This window comes from Thamnophis elegans, chromosome 2 (genome assembly GCF_009769535.1).
Source record: "Thamnophis elegans isolate rThaEle1 chromosome 2, rThaEle1.pri, whole genome shotgun sequence".
Lineage (NCBI taxonomy): Eukaryota > Metazoa > Chordata > Lepidosauria > Squamata > Colubridae > Thamnophis > Thamnophis elegans.
In genome coordinates, this window is record NC_045542.1 from 85,953,320 (window position 1) to 85,972,691 (window position 19,372).

A 19,372-nucleotide genomic window follows, 5' to 3' on the forward strand; every position below is an offset into this window, starting at 1 on the left:
GACTGCGAGTTCTGATACTGTATAATTCCATCCCGTGTGCAAAGCATCCCTGAAGATATGCATGTCTTTTTATCATCAATATTTTTATCCTGCATGACTGGCAAGGATACTTAATATTCTTTTTGCCAATAAATTATTCTTTGCAAATGTTTTTGCCAAGGATGTACAAAGAATGCTTTTAGGAATCACTCCATTCCAGCTGTCCAGTAGCTGAGAAAAAAAATGGCAGTTCAACCTACCTATATTTTTCTTTCAAATTTTATGTGTTGGCAATATTCCTGGTTTTCACACTTAGACAACAACATCTGCTGTTTTAGCACCAAGCTTCTGGAAAAAAGAAAATCTGTGATTATATAGAAATATGCAGGGCCCTTATATTGGAATGCCACCTAAAAAGCACAAAGTTTGTTCATCATTCTAACTTCAATAAATGTGTCTTGTGGATCACCCAGGTGTAAGGATTTGGATAACTGTACAGGATTGTGATCGTTGTTCTTGTTAATAAAGACTATAACTAGGGTATGTCAAATTTTTCAGTTTTCAATTTCCTAACATTAGTGCTCAAAAAATGTGACATGCCTTGGGGATTGTAAAGATATTTTGGTTACTTTAATGTAATTTAGATGTGCTTGGTAACTACATAAATATCATACCTTTTGTTTCTTTCACCCTCTGCATTGATACAGTAAAATGTTACATATTAAAAGATGTGAAGGGGAATGTTAAGAGAGTGCTTGGAACAGTTTTGTGGAATTCTTAATACTGTTAAACAGAATCTTCGCAGTTTATATTGTAAATGCATTGTTCATTGCATCTGATTAAAAAAAAGTTTAAATTTGTAGATATCTCCAAACTGGATTAGGAGAAAATGAGAAATAAAGCAGGATGATGAGCAGTGTGTCCAATTGGAAAACAGATGCCTATAGATAGCTATGTGGGTTCACCTACAACAGTTGCTAGAGAAGGGACAATTCTCTGTCCCCTCCATAATCCAATTCTAGTGGACTATGTTTGCTAATTACTGTATTTTTAGAGTATAAGACGCACTGGAATATAAGACACACCAAGATTTTGAAGAGGCAAATTAAAAAAAAGTTTTTGCACTCTGCAGGCCTCCCAAAAATGGCCCATTTTTTAAAAAGGGCATGAATATCCTTTAGGAGGCTTGTAGAGTGCTCCTAGGGGGGGCACCAAATTTTTGTGTGAAAACTGCCTCCTTTTTGTCAAAAAAAGAGCATGCATAGCCTTTAGTGCTGCTTGGGGGGGGGGGAGGAATTGAGCAAAAAAATGGCCCATTTTTGCTTATTTCTGCCTTCCCCAGCCCCCAGGAGCACCCTGGAAGCCTCCTAAAGGCTATGCACAGCCATTTTGGTGAAGGGGCAGGGTTTCTGGAGGCAAAAAATGCTGTATTTAGTGTATAGATGCACCCCGATTTTCAGCCTCTTTTTTGAGGGAAAAAATGTGCATCTTATACTCTGAAAAATACGGTATACAGCAGCATCTGCTGCCACCTCCTATGCTCTAGGACAATGCAAAGTTACCTTGTACCATGTTTACTCAAATGCAAGTATCAATGATGTTTGCTTTCTACCTAAGATGCTACCTAAGATATTTTAATTTAGATGCTACTTGACTTCATATTCTAAATATAATGAATCCAGATGTGACTTTAAGGGAGGGAGCAGTATCAACCTGTCCTCTACAATTCTATTTGTGAAGACACAACCAGTATGTTTACAAATAATTAATGCAATGTGGTCTTTTTAATCTAATAAGCATCTGTATGTTTAATGTAGATTTATGATGTGTTTTTCCTCTTTCTTTGCCATCATAGTCTTCACAATCTAGCTGGTTGAGCACCGAAGAAAGGAACCAAGCTTTATATGATCTTAAAGCTGCTGGCTGGTCTGAGCTCACTGAAAGAGATGCTATATTCAGAGAATTCGTATTCAAAACCTTTAATCAGGTAAATACCATTAATCTTGATTTAAGGGAAATACACTTATCTTGATTCTCCCTTGTACCTGAAAAATCCCATATGCTACCAGACCCCGTTATTTAAAGTTTTACAGCTTGATGATGAAGATGATTTTTCTTTAAAAATGATTTTTCTTGAAAATTGATACATTGTTTAAATGACGATAGAACATTGTACTGAATAAGACAATTGAGTCCAAAATTTCCTCTGCTAAGCAAGACAGTTGTTAAGTGAATTTTTGCCCAGTTTATAACCTTTCTTGCCACAATTGTTAAGAAAATTGCCCCAGTTGTTAAGTTAGTAACATGATTAATAAGTGAAACTGGCTTCAAGATTGACTTTGCTTGTCAGAAATTTTGGCCCAGTGCTCACATTTGCGAACCAGTAGAGAAGGTAACTTGATTTCACCCCGGTTGCAACTGTCATAAAGATGAGTCAGTTGACAAGTGTCTGCATTTTAATCATGGGATTTAAAAGGAATGCTGCAACGGTTGTAAGTTGAAAATGGACATAAATCTCTATTTTCTGTCCATGGTAACTTTAAATGGTCATTAAATGAATTGTTTTAAGTCGAGGACTACCTATATGCATAAAATATAATTCTCTGGCCCTGAGAGGTATCTATGGGCACCATTGTGGCATCATATGGGCAGAGGTGGGTTGCTGCCGGCATTACTGCTGGCTTAGTGCACGTGCAATTTTGCACATGTGCGCTCACGCACACGTGTGCAATTGCACAAAAATAGATCTGTGCATGTGCAGAACCTTAAAAAAGGAGAAAAAAACATGTTGTCCCCACCAGAGAACCGGTTTGGAGGTGTGGCAGGCCTAGGACCCAGGCCTGGAAAGCACTACTGGTTTGGCCGAACCAGTAGGAACCCACCTCTGCATTTGAGGAATCTCACAAAGATATAAGACTATTTTACTATTTATATATTTATATCCTTCATATCACTCATGTTTATTTTGAACAGCCTACCTTTTGAAAGTAACTTCATTACTTAAGTGAATATCCTCTCAAAAAGAATCCCTTTCAGAATAATTTGACTTTAATTTAAAAATGTATTTTTAATTTTTTTTCTATTTTTCTATTTTTTTCTTTTTGAACTTTTTATAGTTTTAATATTGTTAAAACACACACCGTAGGGCTGGAAGAGACCTTGGGGGGGAGGGCTTTTCTAATCCAACCCCCTGCTCAAAGCAGAAAGCCTGTTGAAAAATCATACAAATCATAATTTTAAAAAATTCTACGCTCAAAGTTACATTCCCAAATCCCAAGAGACACTCTAGCAGACCAATTCTGAAAACTTGGAAAACCAAGAAGAAGGCACCCACCCCCCGAAGTCAGACAAGAATGACATTAAATGGCCTGTCACTCACTCACTGTCACAATATTCTTTTGGCTTTTTTTAGGTGGAACTATAAAGTGTATAGTTGAAAGGTCAAAGACATGGTATTCCTTATTTTTGTATGCTCTTAGGAGGTTTCCTTTTTCTGCTGTATGATCAGCTGGGCTTCCTGTTTATTTTGGCCAAATGGCAATAAAAGAGACAAGGATATTTAGAAATTCTTCATGTTGAAGAATTACAGGACTGGCTGGAGTACTTGAAAGCTGTTTACAAAACTGCTATGTTTATTAAATAAAGGCTTCAAGTTAAATACTTGATTTAGCTTTCTGCGAAACTTTTCAAGCTCTTATATCTAAAAGTGAGAAAGTAAACTCTACATGTGTATCAGGGCTGCATCTAATATCTAAAATTGGAACATCTTTCCAAGGTTGCCAGCTTAACTTTTATGATTATGTTACATATATGTGTATGTGAATATTCAAGGCAATCTTGGTTCCTGACAACTGACTTGACAAATCTATTCAGTTTTCTTGCAACATTTTGGTTTTTCACTGCCTCCTTCCTAGAGCTGGGAGAGAGCTAATGGCCCAAAATCATACAGCACACTTCGTTCCTAAGGTAGGACTTGAACTCAGAGTCTTCTAATTTCTAGTCTGGTGCTTTTAACTATTACACCAACTAGCTCTTTTTCAATAAAATAATAGGTTTAGGGAAAGATTCCCAATAAAACAGAACAATTGTAAATAATACCTGTAGAAAATCCTGCTTAAGTGAATAGGACTTTCTGGAAGGGTAGATTTTTAAAAAGATTGTTGCCTTCATCGGCAATTATTTAAAAATAATTTTTAAAATACCCTGAATTATTATTTAAATAGTGATTTAAAAAACCTGAAATGATAATCAATGTTCTTTCACACTTATTCATGCCATGATGTAAAACATGTACTCAATAGCAAATCATATATTTTTAAGTATTGACATTTCATAGCTAGCAATAACAGTAGCAGTTAGACTTATATACCACTTCATAGGGCTTTCAGCCCTCTCTAAGCGGTTTACAGAGTCAGCATATTGCCCCCACAGTCTGGGTCCTCATTTTACCCACCTCAGAAGGATGGAAGGCTGAGTCAACCTTGAGCCGGTGAGATTTGAACCGCCGAACTGCAGCTAGCAGCCAGCTGAAGTGGCTGCAGTACTGCACTCTACCCACTGCGCCACCTCGGCTCATTTAGCTATAAGATTCATAAGACTAAAGTAAATCTAAAATGCACATTTTTTTCTGTATTATCTACATTCAATAACTTAATATTCTATCTATTCTGCAGCTTTTACCTGCTATTCCTGCAGGAACTGTAAACCCATAAAAACCTCCAGGTGTATGCAGAAGGAATGCCATCACATCCAGAACCAGAACAGAATAGAATAACAGAGTTGAAAGTCCCAAAGGTGCTTTTTTGGACTTGGATGACTGAGAATCTCCATAGACAAAAGAGTTGGAAGGGACCTTGGAGATCTTCTAGTCCAACCCCCTGCTCAAGCAGGAGACCCTATACACAAAGATGCTTCCCCAAAAGGCAACTGGACTTTCTTTTTTCCCCCCTTTGAAACCATTTTGCTTCCCATCAAAGAAGCTTCTTCAATTCTGAAGATGAGAATTCAAATGTTTTCAAAGAAAAAAATCAAGGGAGTGCAGTTACCTTTTTGAAAAGCCAGATTCTAGATGATTGAGAATCTCTATAGACAGAGACCCTATACCATTTTAGACAAATGATTGGCCAATCTCTTCTTAAAAACCTCCCGTGATGGAGCACCCAGAACTTCTGAAGGCAAGCTGGTCCACTGATTAATTGTTCTAACTATCAGGAAATGTCTCCTTAGTTCTAGGTTGCTTCTTTTCTTGATTAGTTTTCATCCACTGCTTCTTGTCTTGCCTTATGGTGCTTTGGAGAATAGATTGATTCCCCCCACCCACCCTTTTTTGTGGCAGTCTCTTAGATAATTGGAACACTGCTATCGTGTTATTCCTTGACCTTCACGTCATTCTTAGTCCTAACCAAATACAAATTATCTTGGAATTGGATGACGTTTGAATGAGGAGCCATTCTATCTTGCTGTATGAAGCCTGAGTTAATTTCTTCTTAAGCAGATAGTAACAACTTCCAAGCACTGAGATCAGTGGTGTATTAACCATTAAGCAGACTAAGCACATGCTTAGGGCACCAGGTCCAAAGGGGGCACCACAATGTTGAGAAAGAAAGAAAAAACGCAATGAAGATTTGTGCAGTATGTACAAAGGAGGGGCACCGAGATTTGTCCGTACTTAGGGCACCGGTAAGTCTTAATCCACGACTGACTGAGATGAGACTTCTGCCTCATCTCCTACTTGATCTGGAATGGAGATAAACTACTGCATATCACAAGCATAAAGATGATGCCTCTCCCAGCAGCTTCATGTAAGTGCTGAGCATTACGAGGGAAAAGAATGAGATCTGTAGCACCCTGCATTGAAATATCCAGGGCTCAGTCTCTCCTCCCACCCCCACCCCAATTGCCACTGTTTGGAAGTGCCTGCTGTGGAAGAAGTAAAAACAATGGCAGAACAGTGTGTCTAATCTTAACCTTGTAGGTGACCCAGGATATCACAATTGGAAGCTGTGCAGAGATTTAGCAGGAGCCAAGTGATTGCACTCTTCCTATCCAAGTGTGTCATTTGCATAAACAACCAGCATCATTTCTATCCCATACCTGGGTTTGAATCCTGACTGGAAAGGGAAACTCTGTGAATTGTTTCTTGGCTAATAAGTGAAAATTCATGCAGAGTGCAGTTGATCTAGAAATACCTTTTTGAAATCTACAGCAAGCTTCTAAGGCATGCCAAGCAGAGATTATTTCCATGTGATGCCACTCCATCAAAACATAAAAAGAGGGAAAAGCCACAGATGAAAATTAATAATGTACAATTTTAATGTGACTCAAATGTATCAATTTTTATTCTTCCTGATGAAATTGCTGTCTTATACCATTATGTTATGATATACCGTATATACTCGAGTATAGGCCGACCCGAATATAAGCCGAGGCACCTAATTTTACCACAAAAAACTGGAAAAGTTATTGACTCGAGTATAAGCCTAGGGTGGGAAATGCAGCAGCTACCGGTAAATTTCAAAAATAAAAATAGATACCAATAATGTTTTTGAATATTTATTTCAAAGAAAAACAGTAAACTAGCGGTGTATTCAATGAAATACTTCACTCACCTCATGATGCTGACGTCCCGCTGTGATGATGATGTCCCGTGCAGCCGCGGGAGCGATGTCCCGCCTCCTATGACACACGGCACAGTGATTCCTAACATTGGATCACTGTACCAGAGGAGGTGGGACATCGCTATGTGGCTGCTTGCCATAACAAGGAGGAGGTGGGACATCGTTGCAGAGCGGCAGGAGGGGGAGGAAGGGGAATCGTAAGACAGCCCTGCATTACATTAGAACGTGAGGAGGGGGGATGGTGCGGTGCGCGCTGCGCGGCAAACTGACACAGAGGGAGGGGAAACTCACAGGGGCACTGGGCCATTCACGAGTGTCACCCAGCGGCATGGCCCTGCCCCTTTTTCTCCTCCATTTCGGGCAAATTTTTCACTGACTCGAGTATAAGCCGAGGCGGCTTTTTTCAGCCCAAAAAGTGGGCTGAAAAACTAGGCTTATACTCGAGTATATACAGTAAACTTTATTTTAAGATTAATCTTAGATACATTATCTTACATAGGATACCTTTGAGAGTTTTGTATCAACAGTGATTTGAATCTTATGTGTGGTATGTGGACTTATTCATACCCTATTTATATGGCCCTAAGACTTACAGTTTGTTTTTGCTAAGTGTGACAAGTGAACTGATTTATAATGGTTTATAAATTGTGGCTTTTTTCTTGGGATGGTTCTTCTCATCAAACAAAACCAAATAAAATCACATTAAGAGATAATTATGTTATCTTATGTTAACCAGGCTTTTGTACCTGATTTAACCAATCACACATTATAAAGATCTTATAGATTATTAATTAATTTGTAAAAAAAACTCTTCAAATTTGATTAATATTTTAATATTTAAATACATATTAAAATATTAATCAAATTTGAAGAGGTTTTTTTATAGAGCTGCATCCATTTAAAAAAATGTTTCCTTTGGAAAATCAGTAAGGACAAATGATTGGAAAATAATTGGAAAAAGATGAAATTGCAATTCTACCATAAAGCTCATCAGCAGCCTAAAGTATTCACAAGCTTCATGTAAAGATAAATCAATGGTTTTTAGAAGAACAACTTGATAGCAATGCAGGAAATTAGAATAAATGATCCGAAAACCTCCATTCTATGTACTCCACTTCTTTTTGACATTTGGGGGAATTTTGAACTTGGCATTTTGTTTTTGTTTAAATGAGGAAAAAGTCCTTCTGTTGAAATAGTTTTTCATTCTCAGTTTGTTTTAAAGGCTTAGGAATCTGAATGATAGATTTAATGATCTGGATTTAACAGAGAAATTTAACAGTTATTTATTTTAAAATTCCCCTTTCAGCTTCTAACAGAAGTTTGCAGATATCTCAGTAGTTGTTTTCTTACAATTCCTCATTACATTCAGAAGAAGGCACATATGGTTGAGTCAGTTGCAGAATGAAGGTAGCCATTTATTCTTAATTTGATCCGCTGAATACTTTGTAAAATGTCTTGATTAATTACCGGTAACTAAAATTTGGAGTTCTGCCATGTCTGAAAAAACCCTTCCATGTTTCTTCCATCTTTACTGTGCATTATAGTCAGCTGCTTTGCTTCCACTATGTGGAAGATTGAATAATACTTCCATTGTCTCTGTTTCCCAGCAATATCTCAACTCAACTGGACATTTAAAGAAAGTTAAATATTTTGTCTTTCAGATTTAATAAGCACTTTGGAATAAATATCTGATATTTTGGATATATCTTTTAATGCAAATGCTGTGTGTAATTTTCTGTCATCCCTTTTACTTACTCTGAAATGGTTGTCATGAACAAGTTAATAAAGATTATGTAGATATTTCTTTCTTTCTTCCTAAAAACATTATTTCAAAACCTTACTTTGTAATTAAATGGATTCTGGCCAGTAAAAAGATATTGGGAGGGAGCGGGGGAAGGAGAGAGAGAAAACTACAATTATACCTATTTTAAAAATTAACCATTACTTGCCAAAAAGAGCATCAAACCCACTTAGCGGACATCCGTTAATCCAGTGGTTAGCTGTTTCAGGCTTTAATGCACACTGTTTTACACGTTAACGGTTTTGAAGTTCCAGGCCAAGGCTGACCTTTCACATCTGCTCCTTTCACGGTAGGAATCTCCACTTACAGCTTCCTGTCAGAGCAGATTACAATGACAAAGTGCAGAACTTCTGCTGGCTGCAATTTTGTTTTTGATCAAAATTATTTCTTTCACAAACAATCACGTTTGCTAAAATGTTACATCTGCTCTGCAAAACCACTGGCAGCACCACAGTTTATCAGTGGAGATCAAGTGCAGTTTTTTTTTTCATTTGGCGTTTTTCAGAAAGCTGTAAATCAGCCTTAGATATGTTTGCTAGAGCTCACAATTTTTGTTGTTTCCTGCCCTTTTGTGTTTCGATATATTTGTTTTGGCAAGACCAAGAAAGACAACTTGCTGTTATGTCAAAGAAACATAAACATGTCTAAAATTGGGGGTGATGGTGGTGAGATGGATTGTATTATTATTTTTTTCCTCTTGAAACCGAGGACCGATTAAAGTTATAGTTATGAGATAATCTAATGAATTACAACTATAGTTCCTTGATTTTGTTTTTAATATTATGAAGATAAAGTCTCTATAAATAGTATAACTGATACCCACCTCTGCTGATTAGTGCCATTGCATTTAACATACTCTTGTGTGTTGTTTTGTTGTTAATTTTAATTTCTAGATATTTTTATTTGTGTGCTGATTCGAGGTACTGGGAATAGAGCAGCGTAGTAAATAAATATAAAATACTACCATTTGCAGTTTTTAAGAGGCATTATTACTTACGGTTTGGTTCTATTTCCTTGTAGAAAATGCTACTTTGACAGTTACAAAAGGATCCAAGTGGGACAACTAGAGATGAATTGTAGTTGCTTGCTTTACAAAATAACATATTTTTTTTAACTGGTGATATCCTTTGTATTGGTTAGTTTTTATATGGCTTGCTATAAATGTGATTGATTATATTCACTTATTCAATTACCGGTAAATATATTTTAGAATCTCAAAAGGTCTCTTTTAGATTCCTGAACAATTATAGTTTTTTTGTATTTTTAATTTCATCGATATAAAAGAGAAACAGCATAGCATGCAATATATTTGCTGTTTAGCCAGTTTGTTAAAGATTCCAAATATGAAAATATTTGTTTATCAGTTACATTACTCAGATAGGATTGAAGACAGTAAGTATCAACAGGGCTTATTTTCTAGTCAATAGAGATAGAACCATAGCTTAAATATTTTGCTTGAGTAATCAAAGTGATAATATGTAGAACAGAGAATGAATTAGTTATAGTTAAGTCCCATGAAAATTGGCATAAAAGTCATAAGTTGCTTAAGAGTGATTGGTTTTAGTGAACTAAATGCCGGTATCTTTGAATCCAATTGAAAACCTACAAAGGTAGTGAAATGAAATCAAATGTCTTTGTTTAGATGCTTCTTTCCACCTTACCTTCTCAAAATAAGGCATCTCAGACTTTCCTCCTGTTTACCTTGCATTATTCAGGACATATTTTATAGAAAATCTCATTTAAATTTAGATGGAACATTAAAAAGACTGTACAAAGCAACATTCTGAGAGAGAGAGATACCTACCTACCTACCTACCTACCTACCTACCTACCGTAATGGGTTCATCTAAATTTGTCTTTCCTGATTGCTTATTTTATTTGATCTAAAGTCTTATTTATTCTTAAATAACACATACATTCCATGAATTGATTAAATATTGAGTTGCATCCATACTTATAGGCAAACACATCCACTGAAAATACGATTTAAGTTAGTTATAAACAATTTTATTAGAATGTATTTCAGTCAGTCAGTCAATTCAAGGATAGTCACAAATAGGTTCACACTATTTTTTTTTACTAATTTTTTTTGTATATGTTCATTTGCCACACTGAATGAAAAACTATTATTTATATATTACAAAACTACAGTGGCTGAATTTACAAGATAAAGTAAGGCAAAGCCAAACAAACTATATTATGATTTAGTGTGCTGGAGTGATCCAGCTTTGAATGTAGGTTCCGTCACTAGGAGAATTTTGTTGTGAAAAAACAACAACACTCCAGCTAGATTCTGGTACCATTTCTGTCCACATCCAGATGTGATCAATGCAGTGGTGGGTTTCAAAAGTTGTTCGAACATACTCTGTGGGTGTGGCCTCCTTTGTGAGAGTGGCTTGTCGCTCTTGTGACCGGATGGGAGTGGCTTGCCGCCCATGTGACCGGATATGAAGATGCCAACGACACTTGTCAGAACCACCTTAAATTACCTCACACACAGCACTGGCATGCATAAGAATATGATGTAAACTTGTTTTTTTAAAAGGCATCTTTGGTTTGCGTTAAAACAACTTCAACACACGCAATATTCTGATTGCACCACAAATGCAGTAGTCATCCTTGCCTTTCACAGAAGCACTGAGTTTTATAAATATGAGCATGATAGTGTAGAATAATCATATCCAAGGACCAGTGATGGGTTTCAAAAATTTTTGGAACCTCTTCTGTATGTGTGGCCTGCTTTCCGGGTCCACTGGTGGAACCTCTTCTAACTGGTTCGGTAGATTTGACGAACCGGTTCTACCGAATAGGTGCGAACTGGTAGGAACCCACCTCTGGGCCAATGTACCATCTCAGCAAGCTGTGAGACAGCAATTATAATTTCTCCCATTTTTCAGAAAGCGATCTAGGCTAATTATTCCACATAAGCTTGATAATGTTTGAAGGATTTAAGCCACAGATTGGTTGTATATGATAGGGACAATCTCATGCTGGGAAATGAATTATAGTCTAAGATTGTTTTTTTTTTTTAAAAATTACTTGAGCTGAATTCCAAAAGCAAATTATTTTGGATAAACCTGCCCTAAACAGAGATCTGTTATGACCTGATAGTTAAATAATTATTTTATCGCAAGTGAATTAATTTAAAGGAGATAATGACTTTACTGTCTTAAGAAAGTTAAGAAAGATGGCATTTCTCAGGCAATTTATTTTAGAAAGCAGTGGTAATAAAAGTTAAAATATATTTGGAATCAAAGTTTTCAAAGCAATCTTTGGCTGCTACAAGTTGTAACTATTACAACATTTGTAGTTTTAATCTTGTTTAAAATAATATTATTGATACGATCAGTTGAATGCAGTCATACAAATGATTGTTTAGTACTTGTCTTCAGAGTAGCAAATAGCATTAAAAAACATAAAAGAGAGGAGAAGCAGCCAGAGTATAAAATACTTGTAGAAACGCAAATGTTACTAGTACTATCCATCTACAAGTAAACTTTTAAAAATAAAAAGTTCACAAAGAATTTTTTTTACCACTCACTAAAAATGGTCTACAAAGTAAGAAAATATGTTTCTGTAACTTGTAAAAATTCTGTATAGTTTTAAAGAACGCCTCCAATGAATTCATTATACCCTGCCTTATAGAGTTGGCAGCCACACAAACTTTGATCATTCTTACATTCTCACAGTATTATCTATTATTATCTAAAGGACCATGAAATTAGTTTGTCAGGTTTCTAAGAATAGGGAAGTAGCAAAGGAAGACGTGTTCCATTGTTTCAGTTTCTTCTTTGCCACAAACCCCAGTCATGACTCATGACAACTACCCTCCCAAATATTATTACATGCAAAATTATGAATTCAACTCATGTGAAAAATAATCTGTGCTGTATGGCAGGCTATAGACAAGCAGCTGGATTAAAACATTGCTTTATTCCCAGGTGTCGATATTACTTACAGGCAGTATTTAAATAATGCTAGATCAGAATTCCATATTTTTTATAGTTATCTTACCTTCTTCAGATTGAGTGAGATTAAATCTATTACTTATTAAAGAGATAACTAGCTTTGTGTACTGATTAAAGGCACTGGGTAGAAACTGGGACATTGTGAGTTCTGGTTGACTTTGGGCTTCTTTCAGTCTTAGGAAGAAAGTAATGGCAACTCAGTTCTGAAAAAGTTGCCAAGAAAACTGTAAGGACTATAGCCATCAGGGGTAAGGATTGATTAAAGATCCTTATTTTAAAAATCTCACAGCACTTCAGAGTTAAGAAATCAGCACTTAATTCTCAATTTACTACAGTTAAAACATAAGTTAAAACATGATATAAAATTTGTAACATATAATAAGAAATAAAATAAAACAATCATCAAACTAACATTAGAAGAACAAAATTGTTAAGATGCTTGGAAAAATAAAAAATATCTTGGCAAACAATTTATTATTTATTTATTGAATAGATTTTTATTCCACATGTATTACTTTATAAATAACTCAAGGTGGCAAACATACATAATATTCCTTTCTCCTCCTCTTTCTCCCCACAATGAGAGAAAATGACTTGCCTCAAAGCACCCAGCTGTGTTCATGTCTAAGGTGAGACTAGAACTCATAGTCTCCTGGTTTTTGAGTCAGAAACCAAACCCAAACCTTAATTACTACATCAAAGTAATTTAAAAAACAATTAAATAAAAATAATGCATTTCTTCTATGAATCAGATTGTTTTGTGACAGGGGTGTCAAACTGGCAGCCAGTGGATGCCAGGCCCATCCCAGCTCTGCAAAAGGAAAAAAAAACATCGTAATACGTCAAGTGACAGCAATGTGACGCGGCAAGTTTGATAACTCTGTTTTGGCGGAATGGGTCCCATCTAGAGGAAATTGAATCCTACTCCTCTGACAGAGAAACTATCTACTAACAATATCTTTTCAGCTTTTCTGAATTGAGCTTCAGTTCACTACAAAATCTGGAGAGTTTGTCCGACAGAATTTTCTTCCATTTCAATTTGAAATAGTCAGCCAAGATTAACAGTTCAATCAATTGGAACAAAAACTAATTCTAATCAGTGGCCATAAAGATGAATCCGAGTCTCTGTTGAGAGCACTCTGGTTTCAAAACATAATATAATGTTTTTGCACATAGGAAACTAATGGAAGGAATTTACACTTTGCAGCCTTAGTCTGTAAGTGTGGAAAGGTCATTGCACTTACATGTTCTACTAATTTATGGAATGGAATACGTTTTGGATAATATAAGATGGAAATAGAATATTGGAAAATTTGTGTTTAGAATTCAGAATTGTGATGGGAGTATGCTGCCTGAATATAAATTTTGCAACCCCTCACCTTAACCCCAGCCAGATGGAATGGAAGTGGCCCAAATGTATTTGCATGAATAGTTTGCCCAAAATATGTTTATCATCTATTTATTTTCTTGAATGATATGCTTGATATTTTTCAAAAGCTTTTTATATAAATCCAAATGGATTGAATGTGTTTTTATATCCATCTCTTTGTATTTTTGTCTGCATTTTAGTATCTACCATAATTTTTGGATGGCCTTTTAAATTTTTTTTTGTGGAGGAAAGGCAGTATTACACTGAGAATACTATACCTTAAGTAAGTAAATTAAGTTTAATGGCTATTAGGTAACTCCTAATGTCACTTATGTGAGATTGATGACTATATTAATTGAATGAATAAATAAAATTACATTATTCTATTTTTTCAGAGTTTATAATGAAATATCTTATAATGTAAAACTATCTGAATTTATACCTGGAATCTTAAGATTCAGCTCAGAATATGTCTGAAATGATCAAAGTAGTTTTGGAACATTTCCAGTAATGTCAGAATAGCTGATACTTTGAAATATTTTATATGCCGCTATCAAACAGGACTTAATTAAAATCAATGTAAAATAATGTTTTGTTGTAACAAATAGAATATTCTGGTAAATAAGTCATGCAAAAGCTTTGTTCAAAAACTTATACTGTAATCAGAAGATCTCAAATGTTTTATTTTTCCTGGAAAGATGTAACAAAGCATCCCTTGGAGTTAACTATCCAGTAAACTTTGAACTGTATTTTTTTTAAATTTAACACAGACTTCATTATGCTAAGCAACTGGTTACGTGAACAGGTGCTTTCCTGCTTAGAACTTGGATATTTATATTGGCAAACTCTGAGGTACAATATTTTGGTTAGAAACTGAAAAGTCCATTTATTATAACAAAAATATAAACGATCACCCATTTCTAGTATTTCTGAAGAAAAAGGTATCTTTATTTCCTGATTCTAAGTGTAATATATGATAACTAACATATGGAGAAATGAAATGTTGGTTGGCAAGATATATTCTGTAATCAAACCTGGAACATCTGATGTTTGCATTTAGTTTTTTTAAAGCTTCATATGGTGTTTCCACTATTTTTCTATTTGAAGGTTTATTTTAAATGCTTTAAATAAGAAAATAAACTAAAAACAACCTGTGTCCTTGAATCTGGAAAATGTCTTGTTTTGAAGAAATGCAAATCATCATTTAAGAAAAATAAATATGTATTTAGGCAATAAACTTAAAGATGAATATGATATGTGAAAATAGTATTCCAGAAAATCTATTCATGTATTTACCTTGGATGCCCTCCTGATTCCCAACAACTCTGTGTGACTCTCAACAATCAAAGCAAGAAAATTAAAATAAAATCAATTAAAAAGAAGAAAAAAGATAGAAGTTGAGAAATGAACAAAGGGGCTTCATTCTCCCCTGCCAAAAGCCTAGAGGAAGAGCCATTTCCTCCCAACTCTTCTAAACAACAGCAGAGTTTAGGAATTTAAAATGTGGGCCGGACTCCCCCCCCCCCTTTAGATTCATTCAAATATATCAGCAGACAGCTGACCTTCAAATCATACCATAACTTGTCTCAGTTTTATTAAAGACAATTTGGCATTATTGGTGGGAGATGGGGAAAAAAAGGAATGTTGTCTGAATAAAGCAAATTTTAGCTTCTTTTGTGTTCAAAGACTTAACTGCATATTATGTTGATCTGTCTTTTAGTTGAAATTATTCATACTTTGCAAATTCCTCTTTTTTTGTTCAGATGTTTTATATCACGTAACTCTAAATGATTATGAAAATCCATACCTATTGAATAGGTATGTATATATTAATTTATGGCATTCTATTTTATAAAGTAAAATATTCCATTCACTGCCAGGGTTTTTTTTTGTAAATAAAAAGAATTTACATCTCTTCTTATGATCGAAAATGGAATCAAAATTGTTTGCAATAATAATAACACATAAAGTTATAATTGCAAAACATACTTAATATATTTCTTCCCTCTTGACCATTCTCTCCATTACTCTGATATAAAATTGCTATTCATTTTCACTCTACCTAATTCCAATTGTGTGCTAATTTTGTTGCCTTAAATGCATGTTTCCACCTGATTTCTGATCCACTGTTTTAAATCACTGAGGGACCTGGTGAAAATGCCTTATGGGAATGTCGTTGTTTGGATGGCCTTTGAAATATGTAGCTCCTAAAACTAACTGAGATTAAATTATATTGATTTAAACTATTTTATTCTTCAGTTACTGATATTTTTGCATAAATACTTGTAACCATTTAACCTACTTTTCCTTGAAACTCCTGAAACTTTTGACATTATGTTAATACCTAAATGTAAAGATATTCCAGTGTGTAATAGCCAATTCTTCTTATCCACAGTTTGACTTGGCTGCATTTATTCTTCATTTCTTGAAAATTAGCAAACCATATGACAATAAACAGAAATGTCCTCAGTGAAGAGAGAAGGGGAAACTGTTGTTTATCTGGTCAGGTGGTTTAGATTAACAGTGGTGCTGGTCTGTATTATGTTACTTTAAATCACAGTGTCCCAAAAGGACAGAAATTATGAAGATTGTTACAGTATGTTTCATCCAATGTAAGATCAACAAATTGGAATAATTTTATAGGAAAATCACAGCATTTTGGCAAGACACTTGTTAAAGAATTTGATTTAACATGAAGTTTTGTTCACATTATTTGTTAATATGTAAAACATTGTTTGAATAACGTATGAAGTGTAAACATTCTAAATATCAAAGGCAAGAATGGCTTTTACAAGATTACACAGAGTGGCAAAGTACTTAAAATAGATCAGAGTTTGTGCTTTTGCTGTCAAAATGTTTGATACAGAGCTGACTAGCTAGTTTCTTCACCATAATAATTGTAAACAAGTATTGTAAATTGTAAACCATAGCCTATAGTTGTAGTAAAAAGGGTAAATTTACGTAAGATCTTGAAAGAATCTAGAAATAGAGTTTAGGTTAGCTTAGATGAAGTTAGGTTAGGTTCTGTCTGACATTCATTGGACTTTAATTTATAGAATGTCTCTTGTATAGTATATGAAAAAGCTATGAAAATAAAGCCACTATTAGAATGAAAAAATCTGTATTTAGAGTTCAGAATGATTTAGTAGATGCAATAAGTTAAAATACAGTGAATTCATGAATAATTTGTATGTTCTTTTGAAAGTGAAATGTAGTTAAGCATTGCCCCCTATAGTGGGCAGTGGCTAGAGAAGTAAAATATGCAGGGATTCCTTTACCTTTATCTTGTACCTGAAAGTGAACCACTTACTGTAAAATGTAATCTACAAGGAAGCCTGCAGAGCCCATGTTTCCACACTGGGCTAGTTGTCTAGATCAGTGTTTCTTAAACTTTTTGCTATGGCACTAAGACTCCTTTCCACTTTTAAAATTATTGAGGACCACAAAAGAGGTATTTTTATTTTAATTATTTTATATTTCCCAATATTTACTACATTATAATAGATGCTCTTGGAATATTTATTTATTCAATGCATGTGACTGCCCATCTGAACACATGACGTATGATTTAGCATAGCTACCCTGTTTCCCTGAAAACAAGACCTCCCCGGATAATAAGCCCAATTGGGCTTTTGACCACATGTGCTAAAATAAATCCTTCCCCCAAAATATACCCTAACACAGCAGAAGACATGAGGTGACCATGCTCGCTGCCTCCTGCACCTCAAAAATAATAAGACCACCCCGAAAATAAGGCTAAGTACTTATTTCGGGGGTCAAAAGAAAATAAGTCTTATTTTCTGGGAAACCCGGTAGTAAGATAACATATTAACAAAGTGCAAGAATATTAAAATAGCATAATGTCAAACCTATTAAATATTAACAAAATAAAGTATTTTAATGAAAGCTTTATTTTTCATAAATGAAAATAGTAAGGAGAAGGGCATTATTGTTTTAAATCTTTGCAAATATTTTCAATATCGGGCGAATCATTTTGATTTCCTGAGAGGATCTTGGGGGACCCAATGGGTCCTTGACCCCTCTTTAAGAAACACTGATCTATATTATTGTCATTTTCCCCCCTATTTCCTATGCCTTTTGTGTTGTTCAAACATAGCCAGAATCTGTTATTTTTAGTAATAGGCAGCACACTTGTATCTAGATGCAGACCTGGTATTGCCTGCATAGTTTAAGCAAAATTCCTGCTTAGAAATTTGCATGGAAAATAGGGTACATTTCTGTATCTTTCATATTTTTCTTGATAATTTCCTAAAGCCATTCATTTAGCCCAATCTGAACCTTTGCTCTGCATAATACATTAATAATTCATTTCTGTCTAATATGTTTCTTCTTATTTTCTGGATGTGGTTATTGAGTAGACTTAACACTGCTGAATCTCACTGAAACATTTAAGTTGTATCTGATTATTAGTTATAAATATATATGTCATACAGTCAATATAGTATATATAGTATTGACATTAGGAATATTATAAAACACTGATATTTTACAGTCTATCTGCCATTTACATAGAAACACATTTAACATTGATTTTAATTAAGTGCAATTCCAGCAATATGTTTAATCAGTTGTTAATACAAAAAGTATATTTGTATTCTAGAATGTGAAGTTAGTTGAATCCAATTTTATAAAAGATAACAATGAAATAAGTAACTTTCTAAACATAGCAGCATAACCTTCAGAAGATTTGTAATATTTTCTCAGAAACTTTAACTCTGAGATTGATTAGTATGTGGGTTTCATATTTAATTAAATATAAAGTGATGCAATAATTCTAATATAGTAGTAGAAGTAGCATGATAGATCATCCTTTTAAATAAAAAATATTCTGACATAGTATGCCTAAAGACTCATGATAATATACCAGCAATTTTAATTATTTATAAAATTATCAAGAAATGTAACCTTTGCTGTCAAAATTAATAGAACAATCAATGGAATATTGAACTATTGGAAGCTAGAGGTTAAGTAACATGGGATTAATGTATTTTTTGCCTATTGAATGCTTAAAGAATATCAAGGAATGAATAAATATTTATATTATTATTGTTTTTCTTTGAGAATTCTTTCTATTAACAAAATCACACAGCACTTTAGCTGAGTAATTAGGTAATGGGATCAAAAGGAAAGAGGAAAACTCCAGTACTTCAGAGTAGCAATGCGGAAATGTAAAGGAATGAAGAAAAGATGCAAGCTATAATCTATAAAATTTAAGGAACAAGGTGTGTAAAAGGGAGAACTTTTCTTAACTCAGAAGGAATTCTTCGAAGAGGAGAAAAGATTTGTTCTGCTGAGAGGTTAATATTGGAAATAAACTACTAAACTGAAAAAGCGTAGCAGTTGTGTTGGACAAACTTCCTGAGAAAAATGTAATTGAATGCAAATTGTATAATACAAATGTGCAAATTGTATTTTTTTAAATACATCCCATACTTTTCCTACTGTAATAAGATTGCCCCAGAATGCTCTCCAAGACAATTTTTGATTCTTAGTGGAAAAATGGTTTTTAAGATGTAAGCTTATTTACTACAACACATGCTCTTTTTCCAGTGAATTATTTTAAGATCTGCTCAATGAGTTGGGGGAAAAAATCCAGATGTTAAAATATCCTTGCTGT

At 34.4% G+C, this 19,372-nt stretch overlaps 1 protein-coding gene across 2 annotated transcripts in view; it reads left to right on the plus strand.

The window, feature by feature from the left end:
- Nucleotides 1-19,372, plus strand: part of PCBD2 (pterin-4 alpha-carbinolamine dehydratase 2) — a 35,124-nt gene that overhangs the window by 5,396 nt on the left and 10,356 nt on the right. For both annotated transcript variants that reach the window (XM_032210222.1, XM_032210223.1), the window contains one exon: nucleotides 1,835-1,966. In XM_032210222.1, the coding sequence (XP_032066113.1) occupies nucleotides 1,835-1,966 (132 nt within the window). The remainder of the gene's footprint in view (nucleotides 1-1,834; nucleotides 1,967-19,372) is intronic.